This window comes from Periplaneta americana, chromosome 9 (assembly GCF_040183065.1).
Source record: "Periplaneta americana isolate PAMFEO1 chromosome 9, P.americana_PAMFEO1_priV1, whole genome shotgun sequence".
Taxonomy (NCBI): Eukaryota; Metazoa; Arthropoda; class Insecta; order Blattodea; family Blattidae; genus Periplaneta; species Periplaneta americana.
This window is the reverse complement of record NC_091125.1, coordinates 83923411-83945954: the sequence shown is the minus strand read 5'-3', so window position 1 is coordinate 83945954 and position 22544 is coordinate 83923411. Positions and strand designations below refer to the sequence as shown.

The 22544-nt window shown below is 35.0% G+C and overlaps 1 protein-coding gene across 1 annotated transcript in view; it reads left to right on the top strand.

The window, feature by feature from the left end:
- Positions 1 to 22544, top strand: part of Parp1 (Poly-(ADP-ribose) polymerase) — a 57746-nt gene that overhangs the window by 10893 nt on the left and 24309 nt on the right. The window contains exons 2-5 of the mRNA XM_069835137.1: positions 7586 to 7727; positions 14804 to 14961; positions 21305 to 21510; positions 22295 to 22493. Of these exons, the coding sequence (XP_069691238.1) occupies positions 7586 to 7727; positions 14804 to 14961; positions 21305 to 21510; positions 22295 to 22493 (705 nt within the window). The remainder of the gene's footprint in view (positions 1 to 7585; positions 7728 to 14803; positions 14962 to 21304; positions 21511 to 22294; positions 22494 to 22544) is intronic.

The following is a 22544-nucleotide window of genomic DNA, read 5'->3' as shown; positions in this document are numbered from 1 at the left end:
AATCCTGCATTTACCTTAATGACTAAGGGAAATCATGAAAAACCACAGTCAGATTGCTTGGCCATGGGGTTTGAATCCAGGACCTCCCGAATGCGTGTTTCAAATGCTACTGTCTAAGCCAACTCGCTCGGTTGTATATCATTGTTTATGCAAATAAAAAAATGAGGTTCCCTACATAAATATTATTTTAAGAAACACGGAAACAAATATGGGTAAATTATGAGCGCAGGAACGCCATTTCATGACACCTTTTAAAATAACTCTGCTCCAGTGAGCTCTATGGTAAAATGCTCATTTATTATGGGCTGTATTTTTGGACCAGTAAAAAATACTCATCTTTATGATAAAACTCTTAACTATTATGTTCTGTGAACAAAAAGAAACTTACCGGTATGTGTATAAAATTAGATTATTTTATGTGGACCAAATAAAGTTCCAATAATCAAATTATACAATATTTCGACAATATCAAGTTTTCTGTGCATAAAGATCTATTTAAATCTCACTTCAGCCCTCATATGTAGCATTACATCCATCTTCAGAAACCACAAATTTCAAATAGTGAAGGAATTATCCAAATCAATTAGCGTCTGAGATTATTTCATACAAACACACAAACATTCTCTGTAAATTAATATTCATATACATCAAGGCTGCCTTAAATAGACGGAGTTATTCGTTTTAATTCCATTATAGCCATCGTCGTCGTTCCTGCAATAACTCCTATGTGATACATTTATCGATTTTCAGATTTTTGCTCTATTAAATAACTTAAATAGTGATACAGCAAATAATAAAATCTCCTATACATGATTATATTTCTTTCTTTCGAAAATATAAGAATTCACGATCTCCTATGTACCACTGCCATAGAATGAATAAATGTGTTTTTTTTCTTCCTACTGAAAAATTTTATATTTTGCACATAGGAGTTATTGCAAGGAACAACGATGCTGTAATCTGAGGCGGCCATGAAAAAGTATTATATTGTTATATTAAAAGTCTTGTATATCCTTAAATATCACCCCTATCAAAATTTTGCATAGAATAAAACTTATCGAAAATCATTTTTAAAAAACTTTTGTTATGTAACATTTTTCACAGAAATCAATAATATGTGAGATATTTCGATTTATTTAATTCAGGCCTCCTTATAACCCCCCTTTTAAATAAAATATTTTGAATACCATATAGCGTAAAATCTAAGTTACACCGAAGTTAATTTATATTCCAATTTTCATCGAAATCCGTCCTGCCATTATCGCGTGAAAAGGTAACAAATATCCAGACAGGCAGACATACATACAAACAAAAATTTCAAAAAAGCTATTTTCGGTCTCAGGATGAATAATTTATACATGTTAACACCAATTATTTTTGGAAAAGCGAAAATTACCAGAAAAATTCCGGTTACAGATTTTTTATTAGTATAATTAGATATTATTTGAAAAGTGTGTTGATAACGGATGTACTCCGATAAGTGAGTTTTTAATTTGTTGTGGGGGCTCTTGAATCTCAGGAGGAACAATTTTTACAACAGTGCAACATAATCTGCTTGGCTCATTACCCAATTTTTTGCATTGCATTTATTGAATAGTTTATTCATTTTATCTGTTTTAACACAATTCAATTCAGCATAGTTAAAATTTGGATTATAAAATAATGGAATGCTAAGCTAACGTACTGTTACTGCATACTAAATCAATACTCTCGCATTCTTCGTTAATTCTCTGGGATGTAAATGAATATAGTATATAAACATTATTTTAAGAAATACAGGAAACGAATATACAGACTAGCCTATCAAGTTTTCTATGCATAAGAATCTATTTTAATCTTACCTGTCCTTGATTCACTCAGAAGTTACTGTAATAACATTATAGCATTATGTCCATCTAGAGAAACTACACTTTCCAATGATGAAATAATAATTATACAAATCGATTAATTAGTTTCCGAGATTACTTCATACAAACACAGAAACATTCTCTGTATGTTAATAGCTTCCATTTGTTGTTGTCGTCGTCCAAGGCCCCTTATGGACGAAGTCATTTGTTTTTATTTCATTACAGCCCGTTAAGTGGCAATAATAAATGCATTATTATTTTAAAACTCATTTATCTCATTAAATATCAGTCCTATCAAAATTTTGAATATAATAAAACTTATCTGAAATCATTTTTAAAGAAACTTTTGTTATGTAACATTTTTCATGAAAATCAATAATAAGGGAAATATTTCGATTTATTTAATTCAAGACTCCTTATAACCCCCCTTTTAAATAAAGTATTTTAAATATATAGCCTACAATCTTAAGTTACAATGAACTTAATTTATATACCAATTTTCATATAAATCGGTTCAGCCATTATCGCATGAAAAGGTAACAAACATCCAGACAGACAGACATACAAACAAAAATTTCAAAAAAGCGATTTTCGGTTTCAGGATGATTAATTATACATGTAAACACCAATTATCTTTGGAAAAGCGAAAATTACCAGAAAAATTTCGGTTACAGATTTATTATTAGTATAGATTGAAGGTGCTTAAATCTGCCCTTACTTTCAGATGACCCATTTATTAAATCTGTCAGTGATTGTCATTAGCTTTCATGGGAATTGTTTATTGTGTAGCATTTAGTTTGTTTTACAGTTTGAAGTAATCCCTTTGTAAGGCAGGAAAAAACTCTTAATTGATCCTTGGCGTTCTTTAGGCCTGGTATGAGCAGAGCCTGGATTTCCATGCACAATCAAATCTTTAAACATGCATGCAGTGATGCAATTCATATGACAAAACATGCACAAGGAAGTGAAAAAACAGTAAAAATATACATCATCAAAATTGAGTGTTACATGATATTACATTTTTATTTTTTCTTGAAACAACATACTGTAACTAGTTTCTCAAAATTTTCTTCACTTAAGCTTATGTGTTTGTTTGAAGCACGTTCTTGAACACAGAAAATGATCTTTCTTCATCACAAGAAATGACAGGTAAAGTCTGTGTGATGAATCTTGTCTCACTGTGAAAAGAGAGAGAAAGGAGATATGTCTTACCTCGTGTTGTTATTGCGATGGAGGGAGTGAACCGATGCCAGTGGCGGAAGGGACTAGTTGATACATTCTGTAGCGCAAAATAAAGTAACAAACTATCTCTCTTCGTACTGTATAGTTCCATCACTGAGCTTGTCTTTCAAGAAACTGAGTTCCGGTAACTCGTACAATAAAAAGATTTTGAAAGGAATCCTGAAAATTTACAATCCTCCTATAATCTCCACCCTCATTTGAATGGATTTGGTTTTATTGCTACTGAGACAAGATAAACCTTACCAGGTATACATACTTACGCGAAGAAATTTGGGACAAAGTGAAGTCGAATTGCAAATCTTTTGCATTTCTGCATGACCATGACACCATCAGGAATCGAACCCGTGACCTTCCAAATTTGCAGCGTTAAGCCTTAGCTGCGATGCTATCGTGCGCCCCAAAATACTTAAGTACTTACATCTTCATTACAACAGTCAAAATAAACTACATCACCATTCATCTTAAGAAATTCCTTTTCCTTAATCCATTTTGACACAAGATCTCTTCTTACAGTTCTAACAATAGCTGTAGCAGCACTTCACAATTTTTGACACAAAAGTATACTAAATTGCAGTTTGCAAGCCTGCTGCTTCTGCCTTTCTTTCTTTCTCCAGCTTGTAACGAATGAGATTTAAGAGAGAGAGCACCAATAAACAAAATATTGTAATAGGCTTAGTCAAACTAAAAACTTCATAATTAAAATATAAGATCTAATTTACCAGCCATTTCAATCTCATTAATATTATAAAATGCTTTGGTCATAAGCCAGTTTTTCAATATTGTCTTAAATTTATTAATACTACAGGATGCTGCACTCGGGGAAAGCAAATTAAAAAACTTAATTCCAACAGCCCTATAACAATTTTGATCTTTTGCTAATCTAGTGTATTCATAGTCAATATGATTCCCTTCTTTAGTGTTATACTTATGTACATTACCTCTCAAATTGACTGTATTATAATTTTCTCTCTAACAAACAGCAAACTGTAAAAAAATGTAAAGACAAGGTACAGTCTCATTATTTTCAACTCTTGAAAATACCTCCTACAGGAGTCTGTTTGCTTAATTCCCGTTATACATTTTACAGCCTTTTTCTGCCATAAGAAAACCTGTTTTGCCCCATTTGAATTGCCCCATAGGAGAATCCCATATGTTAACTGTGAATGATAAAACTCAAAATATGCATGCAGTTCTAAATTGGTTTGTGTACATAAAAGATACAACATTCTTGATAACTTAATAATCACCTTATTAGTATGAATGTCTCAATTCAATTTACTACCTAAATAATATATACCTAATAATTTTACCCTTTTAATATTAATATTACATAGATTAAATATTATTTCTTCTGTCTTATTTTCATTTATAGTTAATCTATTAGAATCAAACCAACTTGCACATTTACTTACTACTACTACTTCTTCATTAAATTTTTCAATTTTTCAGGAGTATTCATAGATTTACTTGTAGTTAAAAAATAATTATTGTCATCTGCTTACAAAACACTATTCTCCTGCATGTAATTTGGAAAATCATTTATATAAACAATAAAAAAGATTGGACCAAATTTTGATCTTGAGGGACACCATTAGATACATTAAGCAGATTAGAAATTTTATTGTTAACTTTAACACATTGAAGCATATTAAAAAGATAAGATTTAATAATTTAAAGTGCAGTATCACTTATTCCATAATATTTTAATTTCTCAACAAGAATGTCATGAGAGATAGTGTCAAATGCTTTAGATAAGACAAGAGAAGCAGCAGTACTTTTTATTTTTTCAAAATCATTAAGTATGAAAGAAACAATATTTTAAACAGCTTTAACAGTTGATAAACTTTCTCTAAAGTCATGTTGAGAATTAGAAAATAAATTATTTTCAAAATGGAAATTAAGTTGTTGAAAGATTAATTTTTCGATAATTTTAGATATAATAGGAATAAGTGAGATAGGCCTGTAGTTATCAGGCTGTATTGTATCACCCTTTTTAAATACAGGTATTACAACCGAAATCTTAAGACAATCGGGGAAAATACTCTCGTGCAACATCCTATTATAAATATATAAAAGGAACTATTATATCAGTAATTTCCTTAAGGATACAATTTGATAGATCATAAAAATCTTCAGACTTAGAATTTCTCAAACTGTTAACAATATCTAGTACGTCAATGTGACTGACAGTTTTCCACTGAGAAAGATGTTGATGATCTAAAATTATATTTACATTGAGAGCAAACAATTCTTTAACTTATTTATATAAAAATTGCTTATAACAATTCCTGAATGTTTCATTCAACTTTGCCCTAGTATAAAAAACCATTAAAGTGACCTTAGTTTTCTTAACCAAGGAGTATACCACTCTGCTAAATTAGGCTTTCTATTGGAATTGCATGTCACAACTTTAGTTACAATAGGACAACACTCATTAAACACCTCAAGTATAGTATCCAAACATATCTTAGAAGCAATCTCAACAGTAGTTTGTCCAAATAATAACAAGTTCCAATCAATACCAGCTAAGACAATTCTTAAATTGTTCATTGATTCATTAATTAATTTTCTGTACAGTAACACTTTGTTTCAGTATCTGGTTGTCCAGTTTTAGTCACACTAATTGGTAAATCCATTAACAGTCCTAAATGATCAGATAAAAGTGGTTGTATAACCTCATGTTGTATATTACTCCTATGGATATTAGTAATAATATTATCAAGGCTAAGACAATTCTTAAACTGTTCATTGATTCATTAATTAATTTTCTGTACAGTAATACTTTGTTTCAATATCTGGTTGTCCAGTTTTAGTCACACTAATTGGTAATTTCATTAACAGTCCTAAATGATCAGATAAAAGCGGTTGTATAACCTCATGTTGTATATTACTCCTATGGATATTAGTAATAATATTATCAAGACATCTAGTAAGTCTCGTAGGTTTAGCATTAATATACCGGTAATAAAAGTTGTAAGATCTAAGCATGTTACAAAAACCAAATGTGTAACCATCAATATCTTTAGGCTTAAGATTAAGATCACCAAATATAAATATATCATAGTGCTTAAACCTTAAAAGAAAAGTGATCCTTCCATATTTTGAGTATATAAAGATATATCAGAATCTGGTGTTCGATATACAGTTACCACAATTATATTTAAAAAATAATAATAGCAGAAGCCTCAAAGATTTTCTCAATACAAAATTGACGTATCAGTTAAATTAAATGTAAGTTTATTATTCTTAATGAATATAGCTGCGTTTCCACAGGTAAAGTTAGACTTAAAGAAACTACTAGCAAATTGATAACCATCTGGAACATATAAATCTATCTCATTATTATTTAACCAATGTTCATTGACACATAATACAAAAATAAAGTCAGCTCGTCAAGTTTACATTTAATTGACTGGATGTTTATAAAAATAAATATAAGAAATGACAAATTCATTACAACTGGCAAACGCATGTTGGAATTATAATTACAAGATTTATTAAAAACATCCTGATTAAAACTGCTTTTAAGATCAGTTATATCAACAGTTGTCACCTTCGAAATGTTGAGGCAGGCTGTGCTCTTGGTACTCTAAGCCGATGCTAATATGCTATATAAAAGTCTGAATATATGCTATTAAATCTAAAATCTTCAAAATATGCACTATGCATGAATTTACTACCAAGAAAGAAAGCCAAAACATGCAAACATGCATGGTTAAAGTAAGGGTTATTTGGACTCAATAAGTCATAAAACGAATATTTGCCAAGTTTGAGAAGTGTAACAAGCTTATATATAGGAACATGCATTTGCATGGATATGTGGGCTCTAATTATGCAATACTAATCTTTGGGCATAGTGATGTATTGTCCATTAAAAATTCCTATATGTAATTGACAATTTTTGTCAGGTCCTGGATGAAGGTGCAGTTTTTCAATTCGAAGAAAAGTTTTTGTCAGGTCCTGGATGTAAGTGCATTTTTTCAACTTGGAGAAAAATTTGATCAGTATTGGATGTTGACATTGTCTTTCATTAATACTGCAGTAAAATATCGGTCCTTGATACATTCATTATTCTTCTACCTAGCTGAAGGATACTTGTAATGATAGCCACAAAAATTATCTCACAAGCCACAACTCCAGCCCGTGTTAAAATAAAATGTTTATTTTGTGACAGCAAAATAAAGTAAGATGTACTTGCATGTTCAATAATATTGAAGAGCCATGCGACTTTTGAATGATTGCGTGTCTGACTTCGAGAAGATAATAGTGGTGTGAAGATTTCTAGAAACTAGTGCCTCTGACATATTTTGACAATATCTCGGAAGTGAATGCAGTATTTGCAAATAGCTTTATGTATTTTCTACATAATTTTGCGTGTATTGATAACAGATTTTGTGTTTTATGTTCCTTCAGAATATGTTTTGTGCTGCTTTTGGATATGTGATAATTTTTTTTTTTTTGGTTATAATGCGTACTTATTTATAATTCTTTTACAGTCGCCCATGTTTGATGGTAAAACTCCTCATTGGTATCACTTTATGTGCTTCTTTGGCCGTCAGCGACCCAAAAGTGTGGGTGACATCGCTCATTTTGAGTCTTTAAGATGGGATGATCAAGAGAAGATAAAGGCTAAACTAAGTATGTAACATTCTGACACCGTCTTTGTGTAGCTTGTTGCTTTAAATCTTATATACAAGAATACTATTCTAAAAATGTATTCTGTAATATTAAAATAGATATTGTAATATCTTTTCTAATTGAGATTTATAGAATAAAGTGCTTTCTAAAACAATAGCTACTGAAACTGTTCTGAAAACAAATGAAACTGATCTGTTAGTAAATGAAAATTGTAGCAAGTTATTATATTGAACGTGAACTGTCTGTCTGTAAAGTATTTTTATTCTCTGATAAACTGAAAATAAGTTATATTTTATCAGAAAATTTGCTTCAGAAAATGTTATATGTGAATTGTGCTTCTCGTATCTGCATACTAAGATCCTATTGTAACCAGAATGTAAATATTCATACTTTTATCTCAAGCAGCCCTGGTTTATCTTCTAAAAGTGTTCTAGGTTGTTGTTCATTCATTCATACATACATAATGTTCTGCCCAAGGGCAGATCTTTCACTGCAGAGCCAACTTTCTCCCATTTTTCCTATTTTCTGTCTTTCTCTTAAGGCTGGTTCACAATAAACTGGGAATGGAAGCGACCACGACCACGAGAACGAGAACGGAAATATTGTCAAACTATACGTATTTAAATATGAGCATTCACAATTAACTATCTGCATTATCCATGTATTGTACTTTAATGTTTTAGTCTCCACATATGATCCATGTACTGTATCTTAATATTGTCTTCTCATCTGATATCTTCTTCTGTCCCATTCCTTCCAATGTGTCCTTCAGTACACATTTTCTTCTTAGGCAGTGACCTAGCCAATTCTTTTTTTCTCTTCCTGATCAGTTTCAGTATTATTCTTCCTTTATCCACTTTTTCTAGTACAGCTTCGTTTCTTATTCTGTCTGTCCATTTCACCCACTCCGTTCTTGTCCATACCCATATTTCAAATGATTCTAATAGTTTTTCTTCGTCATAATATCTATGTTTCTGCCCCATACAAGGCCACACTCCACACAAGGCATTTCACTAGTCTCTTCCTTAGTTCTTTATCCAAAGACCCACAGAAAATGCTCCTTATTCTATTAAAAGCTCCCTGTTCCCATTGCTATCCTCCTTTTGACTTCTTGGCAGCAGTTCAAGTTACTATTTATACTACACTCCAAGTATTTGAAGCTGTCCACTTGTTCTACTGACTCTTTTGGAATTCGAAAGTTCACCTTCTTTATTTTTCTTCCGATAACCATGGTCTTCACATTGTTTGCATCTGAAGTCTGATTAGTATAATATGTAGCTAGTCAGCAATGTATGCATTGGAGAAGGAAAGGAACTAGTCGTCTTACTCCATTATCTCGTGACTTAGTTGCCGTATGAGTGATGTCTTATTGGTGTCACTTATGAGGTTCACAGCTGTCTTTGGACAGTTGATTAAACAACAAACAACTGCTCACAGCTGTCATTTAATCAAGTAGCATATCCCTTAGTTTCATCTCCTCTTGTACTAACAATGCCATATCATCAGTAAATCTTGTGCACTTTATTCTTCTTCCTCCTACTATCACTTCTTCCATGTTCTGAATACATTCTTGACTAAATCCCCCCCAAGTATATGTTGAATAGTTTAGGTGATAAAGAGCATCCTTTTCGTATTCCTCTCCCTAGCTCATTTCCCTCTGACATTTCTTTGTCTATCCTGACTTTCACTTGTTTCATATAAGGGTTACTCAAAAGCCTCCTCTCTTTCCAATTCACACCTATTTTCTTCAAAATCCCATAAGTTTCTTCCAATCCACTTTGTTAAAAGCCTTTTCCATGTCCACAGATATAAGTTAGCATACACTTCTTTATTTTTCTCTAGATATCTTTTGCCGGTTGTTCGTAGGAGTCCAATTGCGTCTCTTGTATCTTTTCCTTCCTGAAACCATATTGCTCTTATTCCAACTCTCCTTCCATCTTAAAATACAAACGTTGATTAAGTATTCATAGGACAGTCTTCGCTAAGTCCGATATCAGTCTGATAGTCCTGAACTCATTACATTTCTTGATATTTCTATTTGGTATTGGCAGCAACACTGTCTCCGTGCAATCTTCAGGCCATTCGCCTTTCTCATATTTCGTTTCATAATGATAGAGTTTGCTTCTTGTCTTCACTCAAGCATTTCATTAATTCATTGGGGAAGCCACTGGCATGGCTCATTTGATTAAGATGCTTGGCTGCCAGTCTGAAGTTGCGGTTGGGCGCAGGTTCGATCCCTGCTTGGCCTGATTACCTGGTTGGGTTTTTTCCGAGGTTTTTCCCAACTGTAACGTGAATGCCAGGTAATCTATAGCGAATCCTCGGCCAAATACCATCTCGCTATCACAATCAGAAGAAAATATGATTTTTCTGTACTGGAGTGTAATTTTGGAACTGTAAATGCGGAATTTTGCGGCATATGTATTAAATTGGGAGCAATAAATAACTCAACATGTGTGATTTTTTAAACATATCTGAAGATATTTTTAAGACATATATGAGTACCTAGATCTTAAAAAACTTAATACTAAAAACAAGGGTTATTTAACCCAGATATTACCAAAACTATTTTTTTCTAAAAATTAGCCTATCATAAAATTGGAAAAAATGATATAAAATGTCATATCATAAATAAGTAGTTCATTTTATAAAAAAAATATGTTATCTACAATACATTCTTTGAAAACAGGTGTCCTTTTAAAAGGACAGTGGTAATTTAAGCTGCTATATCAGTTGAAATTACATATTAAATGTAAAGAACCAAAATATTACATGAAATAGTCCATTGTTGATAATGAAAAGTACAATTCATGCTGTGTGTGTGATAAATTACGAAACAATCTTTCGGATGGTGTGAAACACAGCATTTCTTGGGCCTACATATGAATTTGCACTTCTTGTGACACTGAAAAAAATAGCGTTTGTTTGTCCTGATATAAAACAAGATGGTCAGTTTCATAAAGTCATGAATTGAATTTTAAGGAAAGGGGCACTGTGACCCAGGAATGCAACTTTATTAGATCTATTGAGCTCACCCTCAAGCTAGACACATTCCCAAACTCACACCGGCTGTCTACAGTAATGTTTGTTGCATACCCAGGTTTCGAGAAGGCAGTCCCACTTGTCCCTATGCCAGCGCCCCCCATACGTCACCAGCCGGGTAATGCTATGGAATGATGATGAAATGGAGAAATGTTAATGGCATAATTATTAGATCTGGGAAATGCGAGAACCTCCAAAAAACCCCCAATTGCGACCTTGTCCGCTACAAATATCACCATGAGTTCAATGAAAAAAATACTAGCCTAAACGGAACTAGAATCCGGACCACCTACATGACAGACTGAAGTTCTGTCCGTTCAGCCACCGCAGGGGCTCCATCAAATCTTGAAATTCGTGAAGATTTGATGCTGATCTGCTTGGACCCCTCTTTCTTGAATATTTCCTAAATCCCAACAGCATCTGTCCTAAAAGACAGATGAGCCTCCGTTATATCAATGTAATTGCCAGACACGTTACTTAGCTATGTCAACATAGTGACTGATGAGTGGAAAATATCAATTTTTACCGGGTACAGACATGGGCATACTCTATGCAAACTAATATTTTCATGAGTTCCATATTTTGATCATATTTCTTTATTATGTTCGGCTGTGTACATTTATAATCGTTTCTTTTTGGGAGAACCATTTCATGTGTGATGTGAACAATAATTGATTAAAGTTTATTTATACATAACAATAAGAGAACATAGATACACGAACATAATTATACTACAGCTAAGACTATTATGATCAAATGGATATTCTCATGACAAATTAGAGGTAATGTAAATACCACTAACAAAATATTGTAACAGTAATAATTCACAGAATGATTTTATCCTACTTAATAATTTCACTTAATGTTTTAATTTAGAACAATATTATCTAAAAAAAAACATATTAAACTGTCTTATACAAAATAAACTTTAATTCAATTTTGAAATTAAATTAAACAATTGAGTAAGGGACGAACTAGAAATTAGCAACAAAACTAAAGGATGCGAAAAACTGTCTACAGCTCTACATGAAATAAAATATTTCTTCCAACGATTTAGATTCTGGAAAAGTCCCCATAACACTTATAGCGTTCCCTCATTGAATGGCAATACTAATTCTTTGGCAGAGGAAAGCCGTAGAGTGAGAGTCACCGTTAAGAGCTGATAAATACTTGCCGATATCAGAAGTTAACAACTTCGCCTTGGAACACCATGGGCCCATAGATTCTACGGCGAAAATGACAAGTATTTTTGATTACATTATCATTGCATGGAATTTTAATAATATTTGTATCATTCCATTTGGAAACAACTATTTTCCCACCTTCTGAGCACTTGTAGTCATCCTTCATTTGAACGAATTAGACTGCAATTTTTTCCTACCATATTTTCTCTTACAGTTTGTCCCCTTGCAATTTTCTGATGTCATTGCCTCATGTAGATGCAAGAAGTAAGAAAAAAGTCAATGTAGATGTGTCATGATAAGTGAGGTTTATATTTTGATTGCAGTATATCCGCAATGTAACACAACACTTGCTCCAAGATCCAGATTTTTTTATTTTTGGGCAAGATTCTTCTTTACTGATGCCATTGGCATTATCTGGAGAGAAGACAGTTATATTTATATTTTCCGGTATCACAGTATCACAACGTATCTTATATGCTAACAGTTGTATAAAATTAATGGTTTTTGCAGTATCTGTAAAAAGAAGCACTGTTACTCCTACCATACTTTGCCACTGTCCTTCATAAAGGTTACAGAAATGTGTTATGAATTTACTCAAGAACTATATTATAAATGTTGACCATTTTCTCTATACGGAATGTAGACAGTATATTTAATTTCAACTGTTGCAGCTAAATTTTGTTTCAGTAGCATAGTTTGAACTTACATTTTACTTTCCATGTCACTCATCCTAAAATATTTATGAAATATATGAAACCTTCAGTTAACATATTACAGTCAAACAACAATGACTTGTTTAGAATGCTAGATCTGGTCTTCAACAGTTCATAACTTTAATTATGATACATTTTGACGGACTGGGCTGTCCTCCTATAAGCAGTAAATACTAAATTCAAAGTTTCTCGCGGTATTGACAGAGAAGACAATGTTCATCCTTGAAGTCCATCTGTGAAAGTGATCACTATTGGGAAGCTAGAGATCGAATGAGACGATATAAAAATATCAATTCAATAACCTATGCCATTAGAAAAGAAAGTTTCTCGCTGTTTGAAATACCAGCAGATAGCCTAGCATATAACATTATAAGCCAACCAGAGAAAGTCAGCGATTAATATAGGGCCTAGGCATATAATATTATTAACATTTTTTTTTTCTTCAACAGTAATATTTCGTAATGCCAATTTTGAAAATGAATTTCCAAAAAATCAAATAAGTACACACAAATCTCCTCTGTCCTTTTAAAAGGATTGCGGCAAAATCTGGGTTAATTAACATGCCTTACCCTAGTAAGAATTTAGATTCTGTTAGGTTATGTTAGGTGAGGTTTGCTTGGCTTAAAGCCTAGAGTTTAGATCGGTGTCTTATGATTTGTGCTTTCTTGCTTATGATCAGAAAAGGTATAAACAATAGAGATCACAACTACTTAATGATCTGGCAGCATGGTTGCAGTCAGGTGATATTGTAGCTAGTCGAAGCTAAGAGAGACAAATTCTCTCATTGGAACTTTATTATAAGAATTTGAAATATTTAATGTAAATGATAAAATGAAATTAGGTAATTATATCACATGCAAACTTAGGCCTACAGAGAATGAAAATTGCGTTAATATCTCAATTTAAAAACTGCAAATCATTTGGTAAAATTAGTGGTGGGGTAAATCCTGAAAGGTTCTCGAATACTTCATATGAGAATAAGAATAAGAAGAAAAGGAGGAAAAACTTATATTTAAAGTAAAAATGTTTTTAATTGAAGTAAAATTTTAAATATGTGTTTAATAAAAAACAAATTTAAGACTACAGTTTTAAAAAAAATATACCTATATTTAATAAGAAATACAAATGAAATATAGTGAAAATGAAGTATGTAATTAAAACTCTTTAGTCTTGAGGTTCATTTCCATTTTCTTAACATAATGTGATAAAAAGAAGTGATTCGGTACCACCGAAACCGCAACATTCGCCCCTTTTTTTTTTTTTTTTTTAAATGAACGCGTCTATTGGACGTCAGTGGGGTTTAAACTAACCTTTTCAAAATTTTAACAGTTTTTTAGGTTAGGATCCAGAAGATTCGAATATCGAAAGAAGCACGAAAATTCGAGTTTTCAAATCTCGTACATTTTTCAAGATTTGTAGGATTCGACGATTCAAATGCTCCATCCCTAGGAAAATCATTTCATTGATGAATAAATGTTGATTGTTACATGATTAAATTTTTTAATGTAAGAAAGAATGATTAGTACATGTGACAGAATATTGTTCAAGGAGCTACGCTACAGAGTGAAAGATTGCAGATTCTATTCCTGATGGATTCATCGATTTTTCTAATAAAAATGATCTATCCTTATGACTGCGCTATGATCCTGGTGTCGACTCTGTCTCTAACAGAAATTAGTACAGTACCAGAGAGTTTTTCCTGATGTGAAAGTGGCAAATACATAGGACTGACATTCCTACTGCTACTAAGTCAATTGTTTGGAAGGATGGGAGGTGTAACCTGTTGCCCTTTGGATGATATATTACTTTATTATATAAAATTTGTGATGAATCATAAATATGCAAGTAGCCCAGTCAAGTTGACACAGTGGTCAATTTCGAACAGCGACAGTAATATAAAAATCAAGCTATTAACATCAGTCAGTGACTGATACATGTATGCAACTGAAAGCCAAATGTTTGAAGAGTAAAAATCATCTGTGCAAAAATTGACAAATTGCATGTATGTTATGTAAACCAAGAAAATAACAATGTAATATACTTGTACATTATTTTTGTCAGCATTCCATATCACATATTGATAGCATTGCGCTACAATTTAAATGTTATTTGTACACACACACTATTTACTCTTCAGATGCTGCTGGTGCAGGTGGTGACGAGGTTGATGGAGGGAAAGGTAAAGGGAAGAAACGTGCTGCACCTTCAGCAAATCCAGCATTGAAGGACTACACTGTTGAATATGCGAAATCAAACAGGTCCACTTGTAAAGGTTGTGAAGAGAAGATCATGAAGGTGAGACAAATGAATGGTATCCTCTAATTTTGTACATAAATGAAATGAACCTTAGATGTGATTCTAGATGTCTTGTATTCACTATATTATTTTAGGCAAAGAATACAGTTCTATTGTTATATAATTCACAGTGCGTAGTTTACTACTTCAGTTGTGATTATTTCGTTATTATCAGACCTCTGAAAAGTGAGGAATTTTTAATAGAAGACTTCCATAATAATTATATCTGTAGTGTAGGCTTTCACGGCCGGAGTCTATAGATCTAGATTCATTTTCCGGACTGAGAGGCCGTGGTCTATTGGTTGGTTTTATACCAGACGTTTCGTCTGCAACTGCGGCAGACATCTTCAGTGGAACACTCTTCTCGGCGTACCTGAGGCAACTCAGGTATGCCGAGAAGAGTGTTGCGACCTCGGATACCACTCCACTGAAGATGTCTGCCGCAGTTGCAGACGAAACGTCTGGTATAAAACCAACCAATAGACCACGCCCTCTCAGCCCAGAAAATGAATCTAGATCAATTATATCTGTACTGATTCTTTGTATTATAGACTATAAAAGTGTGCTTCATTGCTGATCAGTTCTCTCAATGTACCTTAACTTGAAGTAAAATCTCAAAATAGCCATTCCTTTACTGATGTATGCTTTATATCTTGTGATAACATTTTGAGCAAAGCAAAGTTCATGTTGTGTAATGTTGGAAATTTCGACAGGAGTATTACCTTTTATTTTACTTCATTCAGTATGTGATGTTATCCTATTATTAATTGTGTACCATAAATATAAATTACTAGGATTTAAATCTGAGAATGCTTCGGCTACAACTATCAACTAATCACATGGTCCCTAAATATTTTACCAATCCTGTTCAGTTCATGATTGCCTGTCCTGTATGAAACAGCCACAGTATTTTCTTCTGTCAGTCAATGGAGAAATGAGTCAATATACAAGGTGGAAGTGAAATAACTTTGCAACTTGAAAGGGATGGTAGTGTACATGTAAATGAATAAAAAACGTACATTACGGTTTGTGATTAAATGCATGGTTAATTAAAAAATTAAGTTTGAAGTTTGAGCAGTCTGGCAATATTGTCGCTAATACACTCTACTCATGATACAGATGTAAGAGGTCAACGAACACAGTGAGTCTTTGAACATAAGCTGCATTCTGTGAGACGTTGCCACTTGTTTCGTGCAATGGCTTGAATTGAGGGGTTATTAAAATTAAATTAAATTAAATTAAAATCGATATCGATATGTGAGCGCGTAGCAAATGTGTAGTGCCCGGAATCGTATTTTGCTCAAGATGTGTTATTTCAAAGTGTATGGAAACGTGTGCAAGAGGTAGCGAGTGGTGATTAGCGATTGCAAAAGTGTTATCTACAAGTAATGCTACCCAGAACATAGGTAAAACATTCAGTAACTGCACAGTCACATGCGCACCTAGCCAGCGCCATCTTTCGAGTGCATCCCAAAGATCATATCGAGACAAACGTTATGTTGGTAACAGTGCTCAGTTTTCCAAAGACAATAGCCTTAGAAGACAAATCGACTCCACGATTCGACAGTACAAAGAACACAAAAGATCAATCATGCCTGGACCTACTGACGCTAGTGGCGCCCACACTGGTAGAAAAAAACAACTAGACGAAGACAGGAAGTACAAATGCAAAGAAACACTAGAAAATGAGAACGTATTTGGATGTGAAGGCGGCTGCAACGGCTGGTTCCACGCTAAATGCACTGGAATGACACAAGGCGACATGAAAGCTATAGAAAAACCTTCAACGTGTCTTATGTGAATCTGCGAACTATGTCGCAATGAGAAAGGGGTACTAGAAGAACTCGTAAGATCCGTAAAGACACTTACGATCCAATTTGAAAATCTCAGGGGAGAAATAAAAGAGACTGTATCAGAAGGAGTTAAAGAGGCTCTAAATCATGTAACAGAGAGCACAATACGAGGCAGGGAGGGAAACCTAAAGGAAATTATAAAAATGACGGTGGCCGAAGAAATAAGAAAGACGGATCCCAGAATAGGAAGAGAAAGTTCGACGGGCATCTCCCAAATGGAGCCTAACCGAGAGGACCAAAAAGAGCCAGCTTCAACATCGGAGCCATCAGCAACATATCACAACACCAAGCAGAACCAGGAGATCACAACCACAAGAAATGAGGAAACTCCAATGCCCCAAAACGAAATACTACCCATGTCAAACAACGATACAAGTACCGAAAACTCCACAGATACGACAGATCAACACACCGTAAACATATGTAATACATACACAGAGGCGGTGAAAAGAAACGGAGTAAACAGTTAAAAAATAAAGACCCCAACTATCGTAGGCACAAAACAGAGCAACACCGAAAAAAGAGCGGAGAAAACCGAAAACGAACTACAAGGCGGGACTCGTAGAGCGTGGCTATATATCGGAAGACTACACCAGACTACAACACAAGAGAAAATCAAGAGACACCTGACCAAGCTGAATATAACGAACATAGTGGAATGCGAGGAGCTACAAACAAAAGGAACACTTAAAGCCTACAAGGTAGGCATACCCCTCAACGACTTATCAAAAATCGACGCCCCAGAGTGTTGGCCAGAGGGAGTTATAGTTAGACGATACCGATTCTTTCACCCCCAAAGAACCGGCGCAAGACTCGAAGATTAACTTCCTCCTATGGAACGTAGAAGGGCTGAAGAGCATTCTAGAGCTAGCCCCAAACGAGCTTCTAGCAAAACGAGACGTACTTATTCTAACCGAGACTTTCATGACTGACAACATAGACATCCCTGGATTCTACGCAACGCACGTCAACGCAACACAAGGACCGAGAGGAAGACCTATACGGGGAATCTCCTGTTACTACAAACTGTCAATCGGGAAAATGCTAAACACATACCAAGACGAGGACACGATAGTAATCAATTCTGAAAACCTAACCCTGATTGGTCACTATTTCGAACCCTGAACTCCAATAGAAGACATCATATCGACAATCATGACGGCATTGGCTCAAGCGAACCCAGGTCGCAACATAATAGTCGCAGGAGACATGAACTGCAGGATAGACCTCGCCGATGAATTACTAAATCTGATGAAAGAGGAAGGATTCAAGCTCCTCAACAAAAGAGACAACAAAACATACTTCGCGCACAATGGCAGCAGTACCATAGACCTCATCTTCTACAAAGGCCCTGAACTCAACCTTACAGAACACAGGGTGTATTACAACACAGCAGGAACACCGCTAAAAAAGCACTGCCCAGTAATAGCAAGCTTCTCTATTCACGGTCAGACAAAGCCCACAAACCATTCCATTCCGGAGACACCCTCTTCAAGGAAACTAGACGAGAACGCGATTAATAGAAACACGGATAAACTCGACGAAATTAACAAACTGATAAGAGAACACAACCTAGACGCTGCCGCAATAACCCTAGAAGAGCTCATCAAAGATGCCACCGTGCCCAGGTCAAAAAGAAGAGCCCAAAAGTGGTTCGACGGTGAATGCTACCATGAGAGGAGAAAAGTATTAGAGAAGTTGCGCATCGCAAAAACCACTGATAACCAAGTGGATCTAAGAACCTACTGCGAATCCAGAAGAAAATACAAAACCCTACTGAAACAGAAACGGAAGGACTTCATCGAATCCGAAGCAGTTAGGATGGTGGAGGAAGCCAAGAGAGACCCCCACGTGGCTTTGAAGCCCAGGAAATCTCAAACCATAGGACAAATAGACATGACCACCTGGGAGGAGCACTTCGCTAACATACTTAATCAAGGGAAGAATGCAGCTGCATACACAACGAAGACTATAGACAGAGACCATACTAACACACACCCTTTTACAACAGACGAAGTACAGGACACCATAAGGAACCTAAAGAACAACAAGGCGGCCGGCCCGGACGGGATCTTCAACGAGAACATCAAAACTTCAGCCAATCTACTTCTCCAAGCCATCACAGAGCTTTTAAACCTCTGCCTAAGAATGAGCAACATACCAACTGGATGGAGATCGTCGACCTTGAAGGTGCTACACAAAGGAAAAGGCGATCCAGGCGACCCGAACCAATACAGAGGAATAGCCTTGGAAAACAACATTTTCAAAATCCTGACCAAACTAATAACAAAACGTCTCACAAGAGAAACAGACCACAAAATTCCTGACGAACAATTCGGTTTCAGAGCAGGACGAAACACACTACAAGCAGTTCGAAACCTGATCGGAGACATAGAAGATGCTCTAAGATTTCCCCGTGGCAAATTCCACACGGTCTTTATTGACTATACCAAAGCCTTTGACACACTCAATAGGAACGTCATCTCATCAAAACTTGAGGCAATGACAGGAGAGAATAAAGAACTAATAACACTGATTCAGAATATACTAAGGAATAACACGGTCCGAGTCTCTGACAACATCAGCATATCAGAAGAAATTACCCAGACCAACGGAGTGTTGCAGGGAGATCCACTCAGTCCCCTGTTGTTCAACATTGCCACATATGATTCAGTCAGCAGAATACGACAGGAAGCGGAGGAAGTGAAAATATACATCTATGCCGACGACATGGTCATTGGATCACATGACGCAAACGAGCTGCAAAAAGCAACTAAGGCACTGGAGAAATGGGCTGAGGAAAACGAACTACAGATCAACCTAGAGAAAACCGTGCAGATGACTTTCCGAAAAGGTGGACGAATATCAACTAATGACAGAATACTGCTGAAGAACGAACCAAATACACATGACAAATTCATTCAAATACCTCGTCATGACCCTACAGACAACAATGACGTCTTTCAGAATCCACGTCAAATCCAGAGCGGCAGCAGCTACAAAGGCTATATACGATATCAGATCACTGAGTAGACTCTCCCTAAGTTCAGCTATGGCACTCTTCAGAACGAAAATAGTCCCCATCCTCACCTATGGGATCGAGATAATATGGGAAAAACTGAATAAGACCGACCTTCGTACCTTAGAAGCAGTGAAAGCACGATTCCTGAAAGCCGCACTGGGTGTGTCTAAATACACACGCTCCAGACTAGTCTACGAGCTCGCAAAAGAGACATTTCTGATAGAAGACCTGCGTCTAGAGTTCTCCCTGCCTGCCACAAACTGTTGGGAAAAATTATTGGAAGAAAGGGAAGAGAAACGAAATGAGATATGGCTGGAGTTCTACTCAACGGAAGCAATAGTAAACCGATCATGGACGGACACGGATCAAGAACTTCGCCACTTTGTCACTTCCATGGCAGTACATGGCTACCACCACAAGCTCTGCAAATCAAACATTTACCACGACCCAAATCCAGAGTGTATATGTGAACTGTGCGACCTAACCTGCGATCGATACCACATCACCCAGTGCAAAAAGCTTGACAAACCAATAATCGAATACAGCAAGAACTAAAGTGGAATCCACTAACACACTCCTGCACAGTTTGTGCGCATTTCATATTTCATATTTCAATTAAAATTAAATTTACACGAAAACCGTTCACGCTATTGAAATACGGCCAGAGGGATAAATTATTATTAGATTTCCTATCAATATGAAAAAAAATCACGATTCTGCTCGCAGTAGTTACTCAATGAGAGATTGTTAAACATTTGGGGGGAAGAAAATTTCTGAAAAAAACTATGAACTTTCCACCTATTTGATATTACAGTTTTTTTGATACGTATAACATGAGCTATTCACTCTGGAAATCTGCAAGGCTATTTCACTTCCACCCTGTATAATTAATCCATCTTCCCCAATACACTGCCTCCTTGTGAAACAATGACTTGACTATTTTACATACCTCGATTATACACCAAATTTTGATTTCATGTTAAGAGATGCTGCCACTTACTTTTAAATTGCAGATATACCTAGTTTTTGCAATTCGTATTTTTTATTACGAAAAGTTCTTTGTTATCCTTTCCATTTATATAATATAATGTCTTCTCACTCAGGCAGCTTTCATACCAATGCAACTGATTCCATGATCAAACTGCTTATTCACAACTGTGATTTAGTAATGTGGAACTGTCGCATATATGCTACACTTTTCATGAAATTATTTCAAGCAATCAATTGTGTAGAACTTCGTTTGACATTGTCATATGATCTGTTTTTTTAATAGTAAAAATGAGTTCAAATGATGTGTTCATTAACTTCAGATTATTTCAGGAGATGGAAAAATATCCAGTGTTAAAATTTTAAGCTAGGAGAATAGAAGCTTGTACATCTTATTCTGTACGTAACTCTAAATTATTAAAAGATTATACATAATTGTTCAGTTAATTTTGTATACATTTTGAGGTACTTTCATGCTTAGGATGAAGTACGCATATCCAAGAAGGACTTCGAGAGTGAAGGTGCAAAAATGTATGGTGGTCAGGAGCGATGGCATCATGTAGACTGCTTTGCCAAGCTGCGTGATGAACTTGAGTTTTGGGAGTCTGGGGACTGCCTTCCTGGATTTAAGACTTTGAAAAAAGAAGACCAACAAATGGTGAAAGAAAAGCTTCCTAAAGCTGTAAGGTACGTTTGTCTGAAATGTCTTGGTCAAAAGAATATGGAGAAGTTCTTAATTTTCAAATTAATATTTGACAGAGATTCATAGTGGTATTCTTCTGAAATAGTGTTATATATAAGTATGAGAAAGCTTTCCTTGAAATATCCATATTATTAGAAAATTCGTCTATTGTGTGGTCCACACCTGTGGAGTAATGGTCAGCGTGTCTGGCCGCGAAACCAGGTGGCCTGGGTTCGAATCCCAGTCAGGGCAAGTTACCTGGTTGAGGTTTTTTCCGGGGTTTTCCTTCAACCCAATATGAGCAAATGCTGGGTAACTTTCGGTGCTGGACTCCAGACTCATCTCACCGGCATTATCACCTTCATTTCATTCAGACGCTAAATAACCTAGTTGTTGATACAGCGTCGTAAAATAACCCAATAAAATAAATAAATAAAATCTATTGTGTGTACAGAGTGAGTCAAACCTAAGGGACCATCACTCCTCGGTTTTAGGCACAGAGTATACAAAAATTACCTCTTAAATTGTACAATGAAGAATGTGTAACAGTTACTTCCACTTGTTCCCTGTTAGAGTTATGTTCACATGTGATTCAACACATGCAATTTAATGAATAGGAGGAAAAATTAATTTATATGAAAAATTAATATTGAATATGAAGTGTGAGAACGTTTTTTGATCATCAGATGTTGCTCAAAGAGAAAGTGTGGGATTTCAGATTCTCTCTTAAATGAAGTATGTAGGGCCTATATGTAGTTAGCTTAATTTAATTTCTTTATAATGTTTAAGGAAGGAGACTCCAGCTGATAAAACTGATGGGCCGAGTCCATCAAAGAAAGTGAAGACAAGTAAAGAAGAAGCTGAAATAAAACAGCAGAATAAATTGATGTTTAAGTACCGAGACCAGCTGAAGAAAGATCTCAAAAAGAAAGACTTGCAGTACCTTCTGGAATTCAATGATCAAGATGTTCCATCTGGCATAGAACAGGTCTGTTTGGTTACAATTGCAAGTTGTGTTCAGTATGATGCTCTGTTTCTT